General features: G+C 48.4%; 1 protein-coding gene across 1 annotated transcript in view; it reads left to right on the top strand.

Moving 5' to 3' along the window:
* Window positions 1-22,315, top strand: part of col12a1b (collagen, type XII, alpha 1b) — a 107,017-nt gene that overhangs the window by 15,721 nt on the left and 68,981 nt on the right. The window contains 7 exon segments of the mRNA XM_055022999.1: window positions 6,447-6,710; window positions 8,801-8,965; window positions 12,491-12,664; window positions 14,141-14,428; window positions 14,532-14,947; window positions 14,949-15,132; window positions 19,933-20,211. Of these exon segments, the coding sequence (XP_054878974.1) occupies window positions 6,447-6,710; window positions 8,801-8,965; window positions 12,491-12,664; window positions 14,141-14,428; window positions 14,532-14,947; window positions 14,949-15,132; window positions 19,933-20,211 (1,770 nt within the window).

Here is a 22,315-nt window from a genome sequence, read left to right as displayed (position 1 = left end):
GGTTCTGACTGACTGGTTCTGACTCTGACTGGTTCTGACTAACTGGTTCTGACTCTGACTGGTTCTGACTCTGACTGGTTCTGACTGACTGGTTCTGACTAACTGGTTCTGACTGACTGGTTCTGACTCTGACTGGTTCTGACTGACTGGTTCTGACTGACTGGTTCTGACTCTGACTGGTTCTGACTGACTGGTTCTGACTCTGACTGGTTCTGACTGACTGGTTCTGACTGACTGGTTCTGACTCTGACTGGTTTTGACTAACTGGTTCTGACTCTGACTGGTTCTGACTCTGACTGGTTCTGACTAACTGGTTCTGACTGACTGGTTCTGACTCTGACTGGTTCTGACTGACTGGTTCTGACTGACTGGTTCTAACTGACTGGTTCTGACTCTGACTGGTTCTAACTGACTGGTTCTGACTCTGACTGGTTCTGACTCTGACTGGTTCTGACTGACTGGTTCTAACTGACTGGTTCTGACTAACTGGTTCTGACTCTGACTGGTTCTGACTAACTGGTTCTGACTCTGACTGGTTCTGACTAACTGGTTCTTACTGACTGGTTCTGACTCTGACTGGTTCTGACTGACTGGTTCTGACTGACTGGTTCTGACTCTGACTGGTTCTGACTGACTGGTTCTGACTCTGACTGGTTCTGACTGACTGGTTCTGACTGACTGGTTCTGACTCTGACTGGTTCTGACTAACTGGTTCTGACTCTGACTGGTTCTGACTAACTGGTTCTGACTCTGACTGGTTCTGACTGACTGGTTTTGACTAACTGGTTCTGACTCTGACTGGTTCTGACTCTGACTGGTTCTGACTGACTGGTTCTGACTCTGACTGGTTCTGACTCTGACTGGTTCTGACTGACTGGTTCTGACTAACTGGTTCTGACTGACTGGTTCTGACTGACTGGTTCTGACTCTGACTGGTTCTGACTGACTGGTTCTGACTGACTGGTTCTGACTGACTGGTTTCTGACTGACTGGTTCTGACTCTGACTGGTTCTGACTGACTGGTTCTGACTGACTGGTTCTGACTCTGACTGGTTTTGACTAACTGGTTCTGACTCTGACTGGTTCTGACTAACTGGTTCTGACTGACTGGTTCTGACTCTGACTGGTTCTGACTGACTGGTTCTGACTCTGACTGGTTCTGACTCTGACTGGTTCTAACTGACTGGTTCTGACTCTGACTGGTTCTGACTCTGACTGGTTCTGACTAACTGGTTCTGACTCTGACTGGTTCTGACTGACTGGTTTTGACTAACTGGTTCTGACTCTGACTGGTTCTGACTGACTGGTTCTGACTGACTGGTTCTGACTCTGACTGGTTCTGACTCTGACTGGTTCTGACTGACTGGTTCTGACTCTGACTGGTTCTGACTGACTGGTTCTGACTAACTGGTTCTGACTCTGACTGGTTCTGACTCTGACTGGTTCTGACTAACTGGTTCTGACTCTGACTGGTTCTGACTAACTGGTTCTGACTGACTGGTTCTGACTCTGACTGGTTTCTGACTGACTGGTTCTGACTCTGACTGGTTCTGACTGACTGGTTCTGACTGACTGGTTCTGACTCTGACTGGTTCTGACTGACTGGTTCTGACTAACTTGTTCTGACTCTGACTGGTTCTGACTGACTGGTTCTGACTCTGACTGGTTCTGACTGACTGGTTCTAACTGACTGGTTCTGACTGACTGGTTCTGACTCTGACTGGTTCTAACTGACTGGTTCTGACTCTGACTGGTTCTGACTCTGACTGGTTCTGACTGACTGGTTCTGACTCTGACTGGTTCTGACTAACTGGTTCTGACTGACTGATTCTGACTCTGACTAGTTCTAACTGACTGGTTCTGACTCTGACTGGTTCTGACTCTGACTGGTTCTGACTGACTGGTTCTGACTCTGACTGGTTCTGACTGACTGGTTCTGACTCTGACTGGTTCTGACTGACTGGTTCTGACTCTGACTGGTTCTGACTCTGACTGGTTCTGACTGACTGGTTCTGACTAACTGGTTCTGACTCTGACTGGTTCTGACTCTGACTGGTTCTGACTCTGACTGGTTCTGACTGACTGGTTCTAACTGACTGGTTCTGACTGACTGGTTCTGACTCTGACTGGTTCTGACTGACTGGTTCTGACTAACTTGTTCTGACTCTGACTGGTTCTGACTGACTGGTTCTGACTCTGACTGGTTCTGACTGACTGGTTCTAACTGACTGGTTCTGACTGACTGGTTCTGACTCTGACTGGTTCTAACTCTGACTGGTTCTGACTGACTGGTTCTGACTCTGACTGGTTCTGACTGACTGGTTCTGACTGACTGGTTCTGACTCTGACTAGTTCTAACTGACTGGTTCTGACTCTGACTGGTTCTGACTCTGACTGGTTCTGACTAACTGGTTCTGACTGACTGGTTCTGACTCTGACTAGTTCTAACTGACTGGTTCTGACTCTGACTGGTTCTGACTCTGACTGGTTCTGACTGACTGGTTCTGACTCTGACTGGTTCTGACTGACTGGTTCTGACTCTGACTGGTTCTGACTGACTGGTTCTGACTGACTGGTTCTGACTCTGACTGGTTCTGACTGACTGGTTCTGACTAACTGGTTCTGACTCTGACTGGTTCTGACTGACTGGTTTTGACTAACTGGTTCTGACTCTGACTGGTTCTGACTCTGACTGGTTCTGACTGACTGGTTCTGACTCTGACTGGTTCTGACTGACTGGTTCTGACTGACTGGTTCTGACTCTGACTGGTTTCTGACTGACTGGTTCTGACTAACTGGTTCTGACTCTGACTGGTTCTGACTCTGACTGGTTCTGACTAACTGGTTCTGACTCTGACTGGTTCTGACTCTGACTGGTTTTGACTAACTGGTTCTGACTCTGACTGGTTCTGACTGACTGGTTCTGACTGACTGGTTCTGACTCTGACTGGTTCTAACTGACTGGTTCTGACTCTGACTGGTTCTGACTCTGACTGGTTCTGACTCTGACTGGTTCTGACTCTGACTGGTTCTGACTGACTGGTTCTGACTGACTGGTTCTGACTCTGACTAGTTCTAACTGACTGGTTCTGACTCTGACTGGTTCTGACTCTGACTGGTTCTGACTGACTGGTTCTGACTCTGACTGGTTCTGACTGACTGGTTCTGACTCTGACTGGTTCTGACTCTGACTGGTTCTGACTGAGTGGTTCTGACTGACTGGTTCTGACTCTGACTGGTTCTGACTGACTGGTTCTGACTCTGACTGGTTCTGACTGACTGGTTCTGACTGACTGGTTCTGACTCTGACTGGTTCTGACTGACTGGTTCTGACTGACTGGTTCTGACTCTGACTGGTTCTAACTGACTGGTTCTGACTCTGACTGGTTCTGACTCTGACTGGTTCTGACTGACTGGTTCTGACTGACTGGTTCTGACTCTGACTGGTTCTGACTGACTGGTTCTGACTCTGACTGGTTCTGACTGACTGGTTCTGACTCTGACTGGTTCTGACTGACTGGTTCTGACTCTGACTGGTTCTAACTGACTGGTTCTGACTCTGACTGGTTCTGACTCTGACTGGTTCTAACTGACTGGTTCTGACTCTGACTGGTTCTGACTCTGACTGGTTCTGACTGACTGGTTCTGACTGACTGGTTCTGACTCTGACTGGTTCTGACTGACTGGTTCTGACTGACTGGTTCTGACTGACTGGTTCTGACTGACTGGTTCTGACTCTGACTGGTTCTGACTAACTGGTTCTGACTGACTGGTTCTGACTCTGACTGGTTCTGACTGACTGGTTCTGACTGACTGGTTCTGACTCTGACTGGTTCTGACTGACTGGTTCTGACTCTGACTGGTTCTGACTGACTGGTTCTGACTGACTGGTTCTGACTCTGACTGGTTCTAACTGACTGGTTCTGACTCTGACTGGTTCTGACTCTGACTGGTTCTGACTGACTGGTTCTGACTCTGACTGGTTCTGACTGACTGGTTCTGACTCTGACTGGTTCTGACTGACTGGTTCTGACTGACTGGTTCTTACTCTGACTGGTTCTAACTGACTGGTTCTGACTCTGACTGGTTCTGACTCTGACTGGTTCTGACTGACTGGTTCTAACTGACTGGTTCTGACTGACTGGTTCTGACTAACTGGTTCTGACTAACTGGTTCTGACTCTGACTGGTTCTGACTAACTGGTTCTGACTCTGACTGGTTCTGACTAACTGGTTCTGACTGACTGGTTCTGACTCTGACTGGTTCTGACTGACTGGTTCTGACTCTGACTGGTTCTGACTGACTGGTTCTGACTGACTGGTTCTGACTCTGACTGGTTCTGACTGACTGGTTCTGACTAACTTGTTCTGACTCTGACTGGTTCTGACTGACTGGTTCTGACTCTGACTGGTTCTGACTGACTGGTTCTAACTGACTGGTTCTGACTGACTGGTTCTGACTCTGACTGGTTCTAACTGACTGGTTCTGACTCTGACTGGTTCTAACTCTGACTGGTTCTGACTGACTGGTTCTGACTCTGACTGGTTCTGACTGACTGGTTCTGACTGACTGGTTCTGACTCTGACTAGTTCTAACTGACTGGTTCTGACTGACTGGTTCTGACTCTGACTGGTTCTGACTGACTGGTTCTGACTCTGACTGGTTCTGACTGACTGGTTCTGACTGACTGGTTCTGACTCTGACTGGTTCTGACTGACTGGTTCTAACTGACTGGTTCTGACTGACTGGTTCTGACTCTGACTGGTTCTAACTGACTGGTTCTGACTCTGACTGGTTCTGACTCTGACTGGTTCTGACTAACTGGTTCTGACTCTGACTGGTTCTGACTGACTGGTTTTGACTAACTGGTTCTGACTCTGACTGGTTCTGACTCTGACTGGTTCTGACTGACTGGTTCTGACTCTGACTGGTTCTGACTGACTGGTTCTGACTCTGACTGGTTCTGACTCTGACTGGTTCTGACTGACTGGTTCTGACTCTGACTGGTTCTGACTGACTGGTTCTGACTCTGACTGGTTCTGACTGACTGGTTCTGATTCTGACTGACTGGTTCTGACTGACTGGTTCTGACTAACTGGTTCTGACTCTGACTGGTTCTGACTGACTGGTTCTGACTAACTGGTTCTGACTCTGACTGGTTCTGACTGACTGGTTCTAACTGACTGGTTCTGACTGACTGGTTCTGACTCTGACTGGTTCTAACTGACTGGTTCTGACTCTGACTGGTTCTGACTCTGACTGGTTCTGACTGACTGGTTCTGACTCTGACTGGTTCTGACTGACTGGTTCTGACTGACTGGTTCTGACTCTGACTAGTTCTAACTGACTGGTTCTGACTCTGACTGGTTCTGACTCTGACTGGTTCTGACTGACTGGTTCTGACTCTGACTGGTTCTGACTGACTGGTTCTGACTCTGACTGGTTCTGACTGACTGGTTCTGACTCTGACTGGTTCTGACTCTGACTGGTTCTGACTGACTGGTTCTGACTCTGACTGGTTCTGACTGACTGGTTCTGACTCTGACTGGTTCTGACTGACTGGTTCTGATTCTGACTGACTGGTTCTGACTGACTGGTTCTGACTAACTGGTTCTGACTCTGACTGGTTCTGACTGACTGGTTCTGACTAACTGGTTCTGACTCTGACTGGTTCTGACTCTGACTGGTTCTGACTGACTGGTTCTAACTGACTGGTTCTGACTGACTGGTTCTGACTCTGACTGGTTCTAACTGACTGGTTCTGACTCTGACTGGTTCTGACTCTGACTGGTTCTGACTGACTGGTTCTGACTCTGACTGGTTCTGACTGACTGGTTCTGACTGACTGGTTCTGACTCTGACTAGTTCTAACTGACTGGTTCTGACTCTGACTGGTTCTGACTCTGACTGGTTCTGACTGACTGGTTCTGACTCTGACTGGTTCTGACTGACTGGTTCTGACTGACTGGTTCTGACTCTGACTGGTTCTGACTGACTGGTTCTGACTCTGACTGGTTCTGACTCTGACTGGTTCTGACTCTGACTGGTTCTGACTGACTGGTTCTGACTGACTGGTTCTGACTCTGACTGGTTCTGACTGACTGGTTCTGACTGACTGGTTCTGACTCTGACTGGTTCTGACTGACTGGTTCTGACTCTGACTGGTTCTGACTGACTGGTTCTGACTGACTGGTTCTGACTCTGACTGGTTCTAACTGACTGGTTCTGACTCTGACTGGTTCTGACTCTGACTGGTTCTGACTGACTGGTTCTGACTCTGACTGGTTCTGACTGACTGGTTCTAACTGACTGGTTCTGACTCTGACTGGTTCTGACTCTGACTGGTTCTGACTGACTGGTTCTGACTCTGACTGGTTCTGACTCTGACTGGTTCTGACTAACTGGTTCTGACTGACTGGTTCTGACTGGTTCTGGTTCTTTCCCAGGGTGCCCGGCCTCCGCTGCCGCTGACCTCCTCTTCCTGGTCGACGGCTCCTGGAGCGTCGGCAGGCCGAACTTTAAGTACGTCCGCAGCTTCATGGCGGCGGCAGCTGGAGCGTTCCAGATTGGCGAGGACAGAACCCGCGTTGGCGTGGTCCAGTACAGTGATGACCCGCAGACCGAGTTCAGCCTGAACCAACACCTGACCCGACCCGCTCTGATGAAGGCCATCGGCTCGCTGCAGTACAAGGGAGGCAACACCAGGACAGGTGAGACGCGCAGGTGGCGCCCCCTGCTGGTTTTACTTTCTTTTAAATCACCACACTGAAGAAATCTGAAACTTTCTCAACAGTTTCTCAGCTTTGTTCTTTTAAACCTTCATTAAACCCAGACGCTTTAATTACAGATCTGTGTTATGTAGCTCTATGTTCAGCTTCTCTGAACAGTTTTCTTTTTAAATCTGCAACATGTGTTGGAATTTTCTGACTCCTCGACCTTCAGGTCAAAACAGAAAAACTTCCTGGGTTTGAAACCCATTGCCATAGCAACAGTAACCTGTTCAGGTGGTTGTGTTCCTCCAAGACAGGAGGTCTCACTCCTCACATTTTCTCTGACTGTAGAGAAAACCAATGTTTGGTTCCTGTGATCATTTTTCTTCGACCACACAGAACCGGGTCGCTAACAGTCCGGCTGCTGCAGGTCGTTCTGTGATGCATTCACTTGCACTCGGACATGTGATGTCTCCTCATTAGAGTCTGCACTACATATGAGAATCTATTTTAATTTGTGATATTGTTGTTATCATAACATCATTAGCTTCAATATGATCATTATTAGTATTGTTAATACTATTAGTAATATTGTATTATTGAATGTACTGCATTAATCAATAATCTGACAGTAGATTGCTAAATTAATTATAAACAGGAGATAATAAATGTGACGTTGCTGCTTATATTTCTACCCACTACTTTGAAAGTTGATTATTTATTGCAATTATTTGTAATTTATGATGTTTAATAAAAATAGGGATATGTGTGTTTATATGGGATTAAGCGTTTCTGCTTCTCTAATAAATTCATTTGAATGTGTAGATCAGTTCTGTGACAGACTGGCGACCCGTCCCAGTGACCCGTCCCAGTGACCCGTCCCAGCGACCCGTCCCAGTGACCCGTCCCAGTGACCCGTCCCAGTGACCCATCCCGACCCGACCCGTCCCAGTGACCCGTCCCAGTGACCCGTCCCAGTGACCCGACCCATCCCGACCCGACCCGTCCCAGCGACCCGTCCCAGCGACCCGACCCAGTGACCCGTCCCAGCGACCCGTCCCAGCGACCCGACCCATCCCCCCCGACCCGTCCCAGCGACCCGTCCCAGCGACCCGACCCAGTGACCCGTCCCAGCGACCCGTCCCAGCGACCCGTCCCAGCGACCCGACCCATCCCGACCCGACCCGACCCGACCCATCCCGACCCGACCCAGCGACCCGTCCCAGCGACCCGTCCCAGCGACCCGACCCATCCCGACCCGACCCGTCCCAGCGACCCGACCCAGTGACCCGTCCCAGCGACCCGTCCCAGCGACCCGTCCCAGCGACCCGACCCATCCCGACCCGACCCGACCCGACCCATCCCGACCCGACCCAGCGACCCGTCCCAGCGACCCGTCCCAGCGACCCGTCCCAGCGACCCGTCCCAGTGACCCGTCCCAGCGACCCGACCCAGCGACCCGTCCCAGCGACCCGTCCCAGCGACCCGACCCAGCGACCCGTCCCAGCGACCCGACCCAGCGACCCGTCCCAGTGACCCGTCCCAGTGACCCATCCCGACCTGACCCGTCCCAGTGACCCGTCCCAGCGACCCGTCCCAGCGACCCGACCCAGCGACCCGTCCCAGTGACCCATCCCGACCTGACCCGTCCCAGTGACCCGTCCCAGCGACCCATCCCAGCGACCCGTCCCAGCGACCCGTCCCAGTGACCCGTCCCAGCGACCCGTCCCAGTGACCCGTCCCAGTGACCCGTCCCAGTGACCCGTCTCTCACCCAGAACGTTGCTGGAGAGCCAGCAGCTCCTCCTGACTCTCTGGAGACAAGACTGTTAGAAAATGGATGGATGTGGATCAATTCAGATCAATAAAACTTAATTTGTGGAGCAGCAAAAACACAGATATATTAAAAATATAAAAAAGATTAAAAGTTTGAATCAGAATCTGGAGGAATAAATATTTCATCAATGTTCTGCTGCAGGTTTCTATTCACCAAACTCTGTTTTGTCTTCATAAATTATAATCAGATGGAGGTTTAGATAATCTGGTCATTCTGGTTTCCATCTGAAATCCTCCTGTCTGGTTTCTGCTCAGGCGATGCGCTCAGCCACCTGCTGGCCAGCGGCTTCTCCGAGGCGGCCGGCTCCAGGAAGGGCTTCCCCAAGCTGCTGCTGATCATCACGGACGGGAAGTCGGACGATCCGGTGGAGGACGCCGCCCGGCGGCTGAGGAGCCGAGGCGTGGACGTGTTCGTCCTGGGTGAGCCGCCAGACCGCCCGGCATGAGAAGTGGCGAGCGAAACGCGTTTACGTTCTTCCTCCCAGCCAACTTTCCACAAACTCAGACTGTTGCCTTGGAGATAACAAGGGGAACTGACACAGCCCATCCTTTGGACGACAGAAGTGGAAAAAAGGCTTTAGGAGTTATTAAAGCAAACATATTTCCAAGTTGTGCAGCAGAAGCTGATAACAGCCATAAATCCAGACTTTGTCTCATGTGGCAGGAAAAGTTTCCATCCAGACGAGTTTAAAAATACAGCAGCAGAACCAAACAGTAGACAGAAAGTTAATGTGTAATTATCTCTGCAAAACCAACAATATGATCAACAATATGATCAACAATATGATCAACATTATGATCAACAATATGATCAACAATATGATCAACATTATGATCAACATTATGATCAACAATATGATCAACATTATGATCAACAATATGATCAACATTATGATCAACAATATGATCAACAATATGATCAACAATATGATCAACATTATGATCAACATTATGATCAACATTATGATCAACAATATGATCAACAATATGATCAACATTATGATCAACATTATGATCAACAATATGATCAACAATATGATCAACATTATGATCAACATTATGATCAACAATATGATCAACATTATGATCAACAATATGATCAACATTATGATCAACATTATGATCAACATTATGATCAACATTATGATCAACAATATGATCAACAATATGATCAACAATATGATCAACAATATGATCAACATTATGATCAACATTATGATCAACAATATGATCAACATTATGATCAACATTATGATCAACATTATGATCAACAATATGATCAACAATATGATCAACATTATGATCAACAATATGATCAACATTATGATCAACAATATGATCAACAATATGATCAACATTATGATCAACAATATGATCAACAATATGATCAACAATATGATCAACATTATGATCAACATTATGATCAACAATATGATCAACAATAATACTGTCATAAAGTTTATAAAGAAATAAATAACATGGTGAAAGTGTGCGGGCTGCACAGTGGAGCAGTGGGTAGTGCTGTTGCCTTGCAGCAAGAAGGTCTGGGGTTTGATTCCCGGCCCAGGGTCTTTCTGCACAGAGTTTGCATGTTCTCCCTGTGCGTGGTGGGTTCTCTCCGGGTTCTCTCCGGGTTCTCTCCGGGTTCTCTCCGGGTTCTCTCCGGGTTCTCTCCGGGTTCTCTCCGGGTTCTCTCCGGGTTCTCCGGCTTCCTCTCACAGTCCAAAAACATGTCTGTCAGGTTAATTGGTCTTTCCACATTCTCCCTCGGTGTGTGTGTGGTTGTTTGTCCTGTTTATTTCTATGTTGCCCTGCGACGGACTGGCGACCCGTCCAGGTGACCCGCCTCTCGCCCGGAACGCGGCTGGAGAGGCACCAGCAACTCCCAAACCCGTTAGGGAGAAGGGTGAACAGATAATGGATGGATGGTAAAAGTATTCCATTTTGACCGGACAGATTCAATAAATCAAACTATGCAGTTTGACTGTGCAAAATGCTTTTAAAATGCTGCCTGTAGTTTCCTTTTTAAGTCATTTTAACTTTCTCTCTGTTCTGCTGTGAAAAAATGACATGTAGATTAAATTTCTGGACTCCGTTTAAACAGATGAATAATTATTATTAAGAGGATGAATTTCAAGATCTCTGGGTGTCGATCACCTGCTGCCTATCTGCGCAAATATATGTCAGATTTGGATGTTGCCAGAGCAACAGGCTCCGCCCACAGCAGCTTTTGCTCATGGCTGCATGTTAAAATGACTTCCTGACATGAGAATGTTAGCTTCTGTTAGCTTCTGTTAGCTTCTGTTAGCTTCTGTTGGCTTCTGTTAGCTTCTGTTAGCTTCTGTTGGCTTCTGTTAGCTTCTGTTAGCTTCTGTTAGCTTCTGTTATCTTCTGTTAGCTTCTGTTAGCTTCTGTTGGCTTCTGTTGGCTTCTGTTAGCTTCTGTTAGCTTCTGTTAGCTTCTGTTAGCTTCTGTTGGCTTCTGTTGGCTTCTGTTAGCTTCTGTTAGCTTCTGTTGGCTTCTGTTAGCTTCTGTTGGCTTCTGTTAGCTTCTGTTGGCTTCTGTTAGCTTCTGTTAGCTTCTGTTGGCTTCTGTTAGCTTCTGTTAGCTTCTGTTGGCTTATGTTGGTTTCTGTTAGCTTCTGTTGGCTTCTGTTAGCTTCTGTTGGCTTCTGTTAGCTTCCGTTGGCTTATGTTGGTTTCTGTTAGCTTCTGTTGGCTTATGTTAGCTTCTGTTGGTTTATGTTATCTCCTGTTAGCTTCTGTTGGTTTATGTTATCTCCTGTTAGCTTCTGTGAGCTTCTGTTGGTTTATGTTATCTCCTGTTACCTTCTGTTAGCTTCTGTTGGTTTATGTTATCTCCTGTTAGCTTCTGTTGGCTTATGTTAGCTTCTGTTGGTTTCTGTTAGCGTCTGTTGGCTTATGTTAGCTTCTGTTAGCTTCTGTTGGCTTATATTGGTTTCTGTTAGCTTTTGTTGGCTTATGTTAGCTTCTGTCAGCTTCTGTTGGTTTATGTTATCTCCTGTTAGCTTCTGTTGGTTTCTGTTATCTTCTGTTAGCTTCTGTTGGCTTATGTTGGTTTCTGTTAGCTTCTGTTGGCTTATGTTAGCTTCTGTTAGCTTCTGTTGGCTTCTGTTAGCTTCTGTTGGCTTATGTTGGTTTCTGTTAGCTTCTGTTGGTTTATGTTATCTCCTGTTAGCTTCTGTTGGTTTCTGTTATCTTCTGTTAGCTTCTGTTGGCTTCTGTTGGTTTCTGTTAGCTTCTGTTGGCTTATGTTGGTTTCTGTTAGCTTCTGTTGGCTTATGTTAGCTTCTGTTAGCTTCTGTTGGCTTCTGTTAGCTTCTGTTAGCTTCTGTTGGTTTCTGTGGGCCTTGAGAGCTGAAAATGTCCTGGAATGGAAAAATAAACCTGGATAATTTCCATTTCCTGTAACTGGCTTCTTCTTGATATGATCTGAGTGTTATTGTTCCTGAATGTTTTTCTCAGATCTCAGGGAACATGTGCACAGAAACTTCAGAGATTTCATATCAATACTCAGAAGTGTTTTGCTGCTACAGTAAAGCTGTTTTCCTCTCTGCAGTGACTCATTCAGCTGAACTTTAAATAAACCGACAGGCTGCAGCTCGTATAACAATGTCAGAGTATTACAGAGCGTTATTGGTCTGTTAAACTCCAACCAGCTTCATATTTACTGCTCTTATTGTCAGACTTTCCTGCCAGAATGGAACAAAATCTGTTCAGTCAGCGAACGTGGAAAAGTCGTGCTCACTTTCCACTTTTTACTGGCTTGGAGTGAAAGAAGAAAACGAAATTTCCTTCAGTAAATTATAACGAGATCGCCTCAGAGCTCAGGACGGATTTGGCAGACGGACGGGAACCAAAGAAGGTTCATGTTTGTGATGGGAGTGAAAATGGCGCGCACTGAGGGAGTTTCTGTCCCCACCAGGTGTCCACCATGCTGACGAAGAGGAAATGAGGCTCATGGCGTCCACGCCCTACAGCCGCCGCGTGTTCGGCGTGGCGAACTTCGAGCAGATCCGGTCAGTGCAGAAGGATCTGATCAGCCAGATGTGCGCCAGTGTGGAGGATCAACTCGACTCGCTGGTCAGCGGAGAAGAAGGTGAAGCTGCCCCCCCACTCTGCCCCCCCCCACTCTGCCCCGCCCCACTCTGCCCCGCTCCACTCTGCCCCGCCCCTCTCTGCCCCGCCCCACTCTGCCCCGCCCCACTCTGCCCCGCCCCACTCTGCCCCCTCCACTCTGCCCCGCCCCTCTCTGCCCCGCCCCACTCTGCCCCGCCCCACTCTGCCCCTCCCCACTCTGCCCCGCCCCTCTATGCCCCGCCCCACTCTGCCCCGCCCCACTCTGCCCCGCCCCATCTGCCCCTCCCCACTCTGCCCCGCCTCTCTCTGCCCGCCCCATCTGCCCCGCCCACTCTGCTCGCCCGCCTCTCTCTGCCCGCCCCATCTGCCCCTCCACTCTGCCCCGCCTCTCTCTGCCCCGCCCTTTATCATCTTTATTGTCAACTTTCTCTTTTCTCAGTCTAGCCTTTTTTGAGGAATTTGTTGTTTTTCTGTCTATAACCTTACTAATGGCATTGATCAGTAAATTGATTGATACAATTCTGTTTCATGAAAGAGTTGTAAAACAGACTCTTTCATAAGGTTCTAACATCTTGTTCCTTCAATAATCACTTATTTCAGAGAACATCTTTCTTTTCCTCTGCATACAGGAAAACCAAAGTTTCTTTGTTTCCTGACATGTTTGCACAGTCGCCTGATTCCCCGTAATGTACAGATTCCAGATTTATGAGTCTACTCAGCCATAATAAAGCAGCTGAAAGGGAAAACGTTGATTTTCGGGTGTTCAGGGTTTCTAACCCGTTGCTGGTTCAGGTTCTCCCAGTCTGTGGTAAATCATATCTCTGTTTACAGAAGCATCATAAACAGCTTCTACTAATCAGAAGCTATTAGCATGATGCCGCTAAACTGCTAAAAGCAGTGCTAGTTTTTCATTTAGTGCATTAGTATATTTGCTAAGATTTAGCTGACTTTTCTTCCACTAAATTAATTTTATAGGGCTAAATTACTTGGCTGCTTTGTAATCTTATAATTGAATAAAGTTACAAGTTTTTTTTAAACCCATCAGTTCCTGAAGCTTTGCCATGTTGGCTCAACACTCTAGCATTAGCTTCTGCTAAATACCATGCTAGTTTAGTTCTTTACTGTTAGCTTCTGAAAAATACAGTAAGTTTAGCAAGATAGTGGTAACTTTCAGGAGATAACATGTTGGTTTAGCTGGTTAGCATTAGCAGAACTGTTTTTCATTAGCTGGTTAATTAATCTTATAAACTCAGGAGATAGAGCAGCGAAAAAGTACTTAGAGCCTTAAAATTATTGTAGTTCTGCTTGTTTCAATGTTTCAGATCATCAGACGGCTTCAATAACAATACAAAGAACAGAGTTAATAGAGTTGATTTTAGTTTATAATTGAGCTTAGTTTATTTCCCAGCAGCTGTTTTAGGTTTGGTTTTTACTGCAGCTTTCATTTTTCAGACGAGAAGAAACAAAATTAAAACCAGCTGTTTTATGTTTGAAGTCGTGGATCCAGCCTCTAACCTCAGAGTCCTGGAGGTGGCCTCCAAGTCCATGCGGGTGAGCTGGGACGCCTCCGGTGGAGACGTTTCAGGCTACCGGGTCCAGATGATCCCCATGATGGCCGGCAGCAAGCAGCAGGATCTGTACCTGGCCTCGTCTCAGACCTCCGTGGTGGTCCGAGACCTTTCTCCTGACACCGTGTACCAAGTCAACATTTTCACCATGAAGGACCTGATGTCCAGCGAGCCTGTGACGGTCATGCAGACAGAACCTGTTAAAGTCTCCCTGGGTGCGTCCATGAAAATGTCTGACACTCTTAAAGCTGAAGCAATCTTTTCTTGTTGTTTGAGTTGAGTTTAAAGAAGCACTTCGTGTTTGTGGTTTCCATCCAGAGTGTTCTCTTGGGGTGGATGTGCAGGCCGACGTTGTTCTCCTGGTTGATGGATCCTACAGCATCGGTGTGACAAACTTTGCCAAAGTGAGAGCTTTCCTTGAAGTTCTGGTGAACACCTTTGACATCGGCCCAAACAAAGTCCAGATCGCCTTGGTGCAGTACAGCAGGGACTCACACACCGAGTTCTACCTGAACACTCACCAAGACGTCAACGCCGTGGTCAAGGCGGTGAGGACTTTCCCGTATCGCGGCGGCTCTACCAACACCGGCAGGGCCATGACCTACGTCAGGGAGAAGATCTTCCAGACCAGCAGGGGGGCACGTGCCAACGTCCCCCGCGTCACCATCCTCATCACCGACGGCAAGTCCGACGCTTTCAAAGATCCAGCCACCAAGCTGAGGAACGCCGATGTGGGAGATCTTTGCTGTGGGCGTTAAAGACGCCGTACGAAGTGAGCTGGAGGCTATCGCCAACACCCCCGCAGAGACTCACGTCTACACGGTGGAGGACTTCGACGCCTTCCAGAGAATATCCAAGGAGCTGACGCAATCCATCTGCCTGAGGATCGAGCAGGAAATCCGCAGCATCTTCCAGAGAAGTAAGTGATATTTACGCTTTACGCAGACAACGCTGTGGTGTGTCCAGATCTGCTTGCAGACGGGGGTCAGCAAGCAGGCGCTGGAGCTGGAGAGGTGTGAGGAGATCCTGAAGAAGCTGATGAAGTTTGGCTACAGCTGGCCCTTCAGGGAGCCCGTTTCTCTGGACTACCTGGATATATCCAGAGTAGCAAGAAGCAGAGTTAGATCTTCATTATAGCTTCATTTATGAAAATTCTGAATAGGTTTATAATTTTCCTAAAGCTACAGAGGCCATTTTAAGTCTCACGTTTGTCAGGTGTTGCACACACTCTCTATTAATATCTCTACATCATTGTTTTGGGTCTGGTTTCAGAAAGGTTTTCATCTGAACCAACATAAATACACACTTGAATGTTGTTTTGAACCAAACCTACAGGGGGCAGTGTAGCGCTAAGCTGCTTTTGAACATCAGAATATAAAGTTATTAATACATAAAACGATGGATGCGGAAATATTAGTGCATTATTTGTCGTAGAGTGTAATCTGTTTTTTCCAGGAACACAAATACAGTTTTCTCAAATCTGCTCATGGTTTTTATTAGTGTTACGACCCGTCTAGGGGTCCAGGCCATAACACGAGTGATGCATCCTCTTCAGATCTCGAGCGACCAACACACACAAAGTTAAACATTTTATAACGTTTTTTTATTGTAAAAAGATGTATTTTTTTTTGTAGACTAAAATATTACAGCTAGAGGAGCAGATGTCTGCAGAGTGAGCTAAATGCCGAAAACAACAAACAAAAGAAACTATCTAAATGTTAACCAACTTACCTAATCGACAATAAAGAAACCAAATAACAAAAACTTACCTCCCTAAATAATAAAACAGGAGAAAACTAATGTAAACATAAACGGCAGCTCAGTCCTACGAACTCCAGAACGTTACATGATTTTACAAACAGCCGGTCGAGATGAGCTGAGGACGGACGACAGGAAGCGCGTCTTCAGCTTTTATATCCGTCACCTCCGGGAGGCCACCAACAGGACGTCCGTCGTCTTCCGTCAACCAATCAGAGGCAGGCACCTGCACACTCAGATTTGCATAATTACGACACCAGTCATAACATGAGTGATCATTTTTAGTGATATAAAACTCTACTATAAAAATGTATCTGTGTATGTTTGGACTAGGCCTGAGTGGAAATGGTGAACAATCACCTGTTTGGTTCTTTCTGATTCTATTAAACCGGCAGATTCTGGGTTAACATCTCACAGCTGTGCTGTCGTCACGCAGGATTATGACCTCTGACCTCTGCTATAGTCTGAGGAATTACAGGCCGGTTCCAGAGCCAGACGTCCACCTGAGCCGATGCTCTGGTTGGCTGGAAACAGATGTGGAACCGTCACAACATCTGTTCTGGGGGTTTAGCAGCGGAGCGTGTAAAGTGAAACATGTCCATGTGTTGCTGTGCGGCGGCGGTTTATTAGCACCCAGAGGAATGCGGGTCAGAACCATGTTCCTCCAGTCAGAGCCAGACTGTCCCGTAATGATCTGGTCTCCTGCTCAGTGAATTATCAGTCTGTGTGGAATGATGTCAGAACAGCAGGTGATGTTAGTGGTCTGGACCCGGTTCAGGACCCGGTTCACATGAACCCGGTGCAGGACCCGGTTCAGGTCCGAATGAAGGTCCTTTCTATTGTATTTTTCTATTTCAGTTCCCTCATCCTCTCTGACTGCTGCTCTTGATCTGATCTGTAAAATCGCGTCTGTTTCTGCTGACATGCTGGTCGAAGAGGCTCCAGGTTTTTTCTGCTGGTTTTAAATCTGGCTGCTCATCAGCGAGAAGGCCTGTTTCTGTTTGATTTAATAAAACCAAAGAATGTGAATCCTTGCTTAAGTTTCAAAATGAAGCTTTTTCTGCTTCCACATCTGGTGTGTGGAATGAGGAACGTTTCCACACAAAGAACCTTTTCCAAGAACCAGAGTCGTTTTCTGGACCCACCAGAGAGACGCCTCATTTCCTGTCCAACCAAACGAACATGGAAACGGCTAAGAGGCCGGAACCTGTGCAGAAAACAGCCAGTGAGTTCTTCATCAGACATTTGATGACAATGTTCTGAAACACACGTGAAGTCTCCAGGATGGTTGAAACATTTCAGTTTGGAAACGAGGACAGGCCGTCATCTGAGAGCTTCCTTCACCGACAGCAAAAAGTTTCAGTAATATGAGAATGAAGTCGTTACATTAGTCCTTACATCAGCCAGGGAGGCTTTCTGTGCTCCTTACAATCCTTTCACTTTGGCCCATGTGACTTTCATAACAAGTATCTGAAATAATTCAACAGCCAAAACAATTAATCAGAGCCGTAAACAGCAGAAACCCGATCAGCCTTCAGAGCTGCTTTCATGTGTTCAGGCTGCGTTTCCCTGATGTGTGAGACACATGGCCACCTTTTGATCTGAGTCCAGCATGTGGAAACAGTAAAACTGGGTCAAAGTGTTGTTTTTCTGCAGCTGACTCGGTGTCGCCGCCCGTCACGTCTTCCTAAGTAAAAGCCGACTTTGAAGCAGCTTCTTTGTTCTGATGTGATGAGACGCGGCGCGGCGTTCCTGCAGCTGAGGCGGCTCATGCTGATCGCTGATTATGTAATCGTGACATAATGAGGGCTGGATGTGAGCGCAGCGGCGGCGGCCAAGCTGCTGCTGACTGATGGAGCCGTCGAGCCTCCAGGCTCTTCATCTCCATCAGCCGACACCAAAATCAGCCTTTCTACCTCCTGAACTACCGTTTTTGTTTCAGCGCTCCTAAAAGCTCCTAAAAGCTCCTAAAAGCTCCTAAATGTTCCCAGGATTTGTGTTTGTCTCTCTTCTGGTTCGGAGAAAAGCAGCCTCCTAGAATTAGTGAGTTATTGAGACGCTTTACGTTTTCCAGATGAAGCAGAGGTGATTGATGAGGCCAGTTTCTGCCATCATGTGTTCACCGTGCCATGATGGATAAAGACCAGAAGGATAAACTGCAGCCTTCATTATCAGATCTGAAAGGATCCAGTGAAATAAAATCTGCTTTTTATAAGACCATCAAAGCATTTCTCAGTGATGACTTTCAAAGGAAGACTTTATTTTTGTTTTTACTTGAATTATTTAATTCTGAACACTAAGAAGTAAGCTCACCTATTACGTTTTATTGGATAAAGCATCTGTGGCCCACATGCTAAGGAGAAAACCTCTGGCACACATCCAGCTTGTAGTCAGAAAACCCCCAAAATGGCTGAAATTCAGCTTCTGAGAGATGATGGTGTCTGGTTCACATGAGTGGAAATCACAGCTATATGATCCTGACCCGAATCAACTGAATATGTCAGCCAATTTCTAGGTTTGGTGAACTTTATGTCCAGATTTACGAACAGACATCATCAGTTTCACCGGGTTCAAGTGATTTATCTTCTCAAGCCCCAAACGGTGCCTGTACCTTTAATTTTCAGAGAATAACCATCTATTGGAGCACCGGCTACAGAAGTTAGCTACAAATAGCTAATCTGTCATTTCTGAAGGACAATCTGAAAATCACATCCTGTAAACACATGAAACCAAATCTGATGTCTGGAAATATATCTGGAAATTAAAGATAAGATGCAGATGAGATAAAAGTCCGTCTTTGACACATGGTGATATCGACATGGCTAAAGTTAGCGCTTTGGCATTAGCTTCTACTACATACCATTTTAGCTAATGCTTTAGCATTAGCTAAATACGGTGTGAGGGACAGTGAGTTGTGTTAGACAGCGGGATTTATAAAAGTTGGAAATAGCTAGCTTCTTCATGGACCTTCCTGACGTGTCGATCAAACGACCAACTTTCCCTTTCAGCTGAATTAGGGTGTTAGGATTAGGGTGTTAGGATTAGGGTGTTAGGATTAGGGTGTTAGGATTGGGGTGTTAGGATTAGGGTGTTAGGATTAGGGTGTTAGGATTAGGGTGTTAGGATTAGGGTGTTAGGATTAGGGTGTTAGGATTAGGGTGTTAGGATTAGGGTGTTAGGATTAGGGTGTTAGGATTAGGGTGTTAGGATTAGGGTGTTAGGATTAGGGGTTAGGTGTTAGGGGTGTTAGGATTAGGGTGTTAGGATTAGGGTGTTAGGATTAGGGTGTTAGGATTAGGGTGTTAGGATTGGGTGTTAGGATTTAGGGTGTTAGGATTAGGTGTTAGGATTGGGTGTTAGGATTGGGTGTTAGGATTAGGGTGTTAGGATTAGGGTGTTAGGATTAGGGTGTTAGGATTGGGGTGTTAGGATTGGGGTGTTAGGATTGGGGTGTTAGGATTGGGGTGTTAGGATTGGGGTGTTAGGATTGGGGTGTTAGGATTGGGGTGTTAGGATTAGGGTGTTAGGATTGGGGTGTTAGGATTGGGGTGTTAGGATTAGGGTGTTAGGATTAGGGTGTTAGGATTGGGGTGTTAGGATTGGGGTGTTAGGATTGGGGTGTTAGGATTAGGGTGTTAGGATTAGGGCCTGTCCAAACAGTCAGTGGACCAACAGGAACACGTCTTACATCATGAAACAAATGTATGTTTTTTTTAAAGTAACTGAAACACTTCTCCCTAAAATAGAAGATAATTACAAACAATCTTGTGACAACAATATAAATGTTGGTAGAGTTTGGTCAGAGTTGTCCATTGTTTTAATAATCTCGCAGTAATCTGTTTTTCAAAATCAAACAAAATCTGATGAATATTTGAAATAAAAACTGTTCTGTTAAAACGGCTTCTGGGTCCATCCGGCCCGGTTCTGTTAGCAGGATGTCTAACTGTACGTCTCTCTCCAGAACTCGTCCAGCCCAGAGCGCTGACCTTCTCTGACGTCGGCTCTAGGAGCTTCAGGACGTCCTGGGAGATCGACGCCACCAACGTGGACTTCTTCTTGGTCCAGTTCAAGCCGGAGGAAGACGCAGAGGGACACTATGTGTCCATGTCTGTCCCAGGGGACTCCCGTACCGCCGTCCTGCCCCACCTCAGCCCTCTGACCCGCTACGAAGTCAGGGTGTCGGCTCAGTACGCCAAAGGGGAGAGCCTCGCAGTGAGCGGCTATGAGACGACCACAGAAGGTACGCACCAGAAAACCACAGCACACACACTGCTTCTGTTTGACCTCTGACCCACTGACCGGACAGTTTATCATTCGGTCTGTGGAAAGTGTGTTGTTCAGGGTCAGACTTTGACTAGGCTGAAGGAAGCTAATGAAAGCTAACAGCTAACAGCAGTGGCATTTTGCACTGACTGCAGCTTCTGACCCGGTTCTGTTTGGATGTGGAGTCGGATCAGCAGTGGTGGGGATGGGATGTGACTCACTTTGTTATTATCATTTCAGTCGTTTACGTCCAGATTCTTCTTCTGGGCGACTGTGGCAGTATGGTAGAGTAGTAGTCTAGCAATCGGAGGGTTGTCGGTTCGATTCCAGTTTCCTCCTGCCACATGTCGATGTGGCTCAGTGCAAAGCACTGAACCCCAAACTGCGAATGTGTGAATAGAGTGAAGCGCTTTGACTCAGTCTATTTACCATTATGCTGCTGAATTAAGACACCCGTCTCACGTTGATGATGTCATCGTCGATAAAACATTTAAATTTGGACGCTTGGAAACGGTTCACATCATAATTCGATCCATAGAGCGGATCAGTTCTGATTCTTTTCAGGATCAGGTTCTTCAGATTACTGGGACCCGACCGGACCGGCTCGTCCTGCTGTGAGCCTTTCATGTGAGGAATGTAAACGGGTCGGGTTGTTTTGATCCGGTTCAGGTCGGGGCGACCGCGTTTGGCCCAACAGAACCAACCGAGCCACTGAAGCTCCGGCTGGAACGTTTCCAGACTCTTTGAAGGTTCTGCTGGGTTTCCAGTAAACTGTCTGACAGTTTTAGAGCGGCGCCGTTTCCTCCTCCTAGTCGGGTCCAGAACTAAAAGCCCGGTGAGTGGTGCTGACCCGCAGCCAGTAAAAGCAAACTTTAATCTTTAAAGCTGTAAACGTCCCAATTGGAGGAGATCCTCTGGATGACCTTTGCCCTCCGACCTCCGGGGAGGGGCGGGGCCTCACATATCGCTGACCTCCTGACCCAGGAGGCTCCGGCTCGGCTCCGGCTCAGCTCTGGCTCGGCTCCGGCTCGGCTCCGGCTCGGCTCCGGCTCGGCTCTGGGTCGGCTCCGGGTCGGCTCTGGCTCAGCTCCGGCTTGGCTCCGGCTCAGCTCTGGGTCGGCCCCGGGTCGGCTCTGGCTCGGCTCCGGGTCGGCTCTGGCTCAGCTCCGGCTTGGCTCCGGGTCGGCTCTGGCTCGGCTCCGGGTTGGCTCTGGCTCAGCTTCGGCTTGGCTCCGGGTCGGCTCTGGCTCGGCTCCGGGTCGGCTCTGGCTCGGCTCCGGCTCGGCTCTGGCTCAGCTCCGGCTCAGCTCTGGCTCGGCTCTGGCTCGGCTCTGGCTCGGCTCCGGCTCGGCTCCGGCTCAGCTCTGGGTCGGCTCCGGGTCGGCTCTGGGTCGGCTCCAGGTCGGCTCTGGCTCAGCTCCGGCTTGGCTCCGGATCGGCTCTGGCTCGGCTCCGGGTCGGCTCTGGCTCAGCTCCGGCTTGGCTCCGGGTCGGCTCTGGCTCGGCTCCGGGTCGGCTCTGGCTCGGCTCCGGCTCGGCTCTGGCTCAGCTCCGGCTCAGCTCTGGCTCGGCTCTGGCTCGGCTCTGGCTCGGCTCCGGCTCGGCTCCGGCTCAGCTCTGGGTCGGCTCCGGGTCGGCTCTGGCTCGGCTCCGGCTCGGCTCTGGCTCAGCTCCGGCTCAGCTCTGGCTCGGCTCTGGCTCGGCTCCGGCTCGGCTCCGGCTCAGCTCTGGGTCGGCTCCGGGTCGGCTCTGGCTCGGCTCCGGCTCGGCTCCGGCTCAGCTCTGGGTCGGCTCCGGCTCAGCTCTGGGTCGGCTCCAGGTCGGCTCTGGCTCAGCTCCGGCTTGGCTCCGGATCGGCTCTGGCTCGGCTCCGGGTCGGCTCTGGCTCAGCTCCGGCTTGGCTCCGGGTTGGCTCTGGCTCGGCTCCGGGTCGGACCAGACCGCCCTGACAGGCAGCAGACGGCGGCATCGGGGTGGGCCAGTCGCCATTGTAACCAGTAGACGATCTCCCTCCTCCAGACGGCCGCAGCTCTGCTCCGGTTCTGGTCCCGGTTCTGGTCTGGATTCTGTCCCTGGCCCAG

Source organism: Poeciliopsis prolifica, unplaced genomic scaffold (genome assembly GCF_027474105.1).
Source record: "Poeciliopsis prolifica strain line A6 unplaced genomic scaffold, Auburn_PproV2 SCAFFOLD094, whole genome shotgun sequence".
NCBI lineage: Eukaryota > Metazoa > Chordata > Actinopteri > Cyprinodontiformes > Poeciliidae > Poeciliopsis > Poeciliopsis prolifica.
Note: the sequence above shows the minus strand (reverse complement) of the source record. Positions and strands in the feature narration are given on the sequence as shown.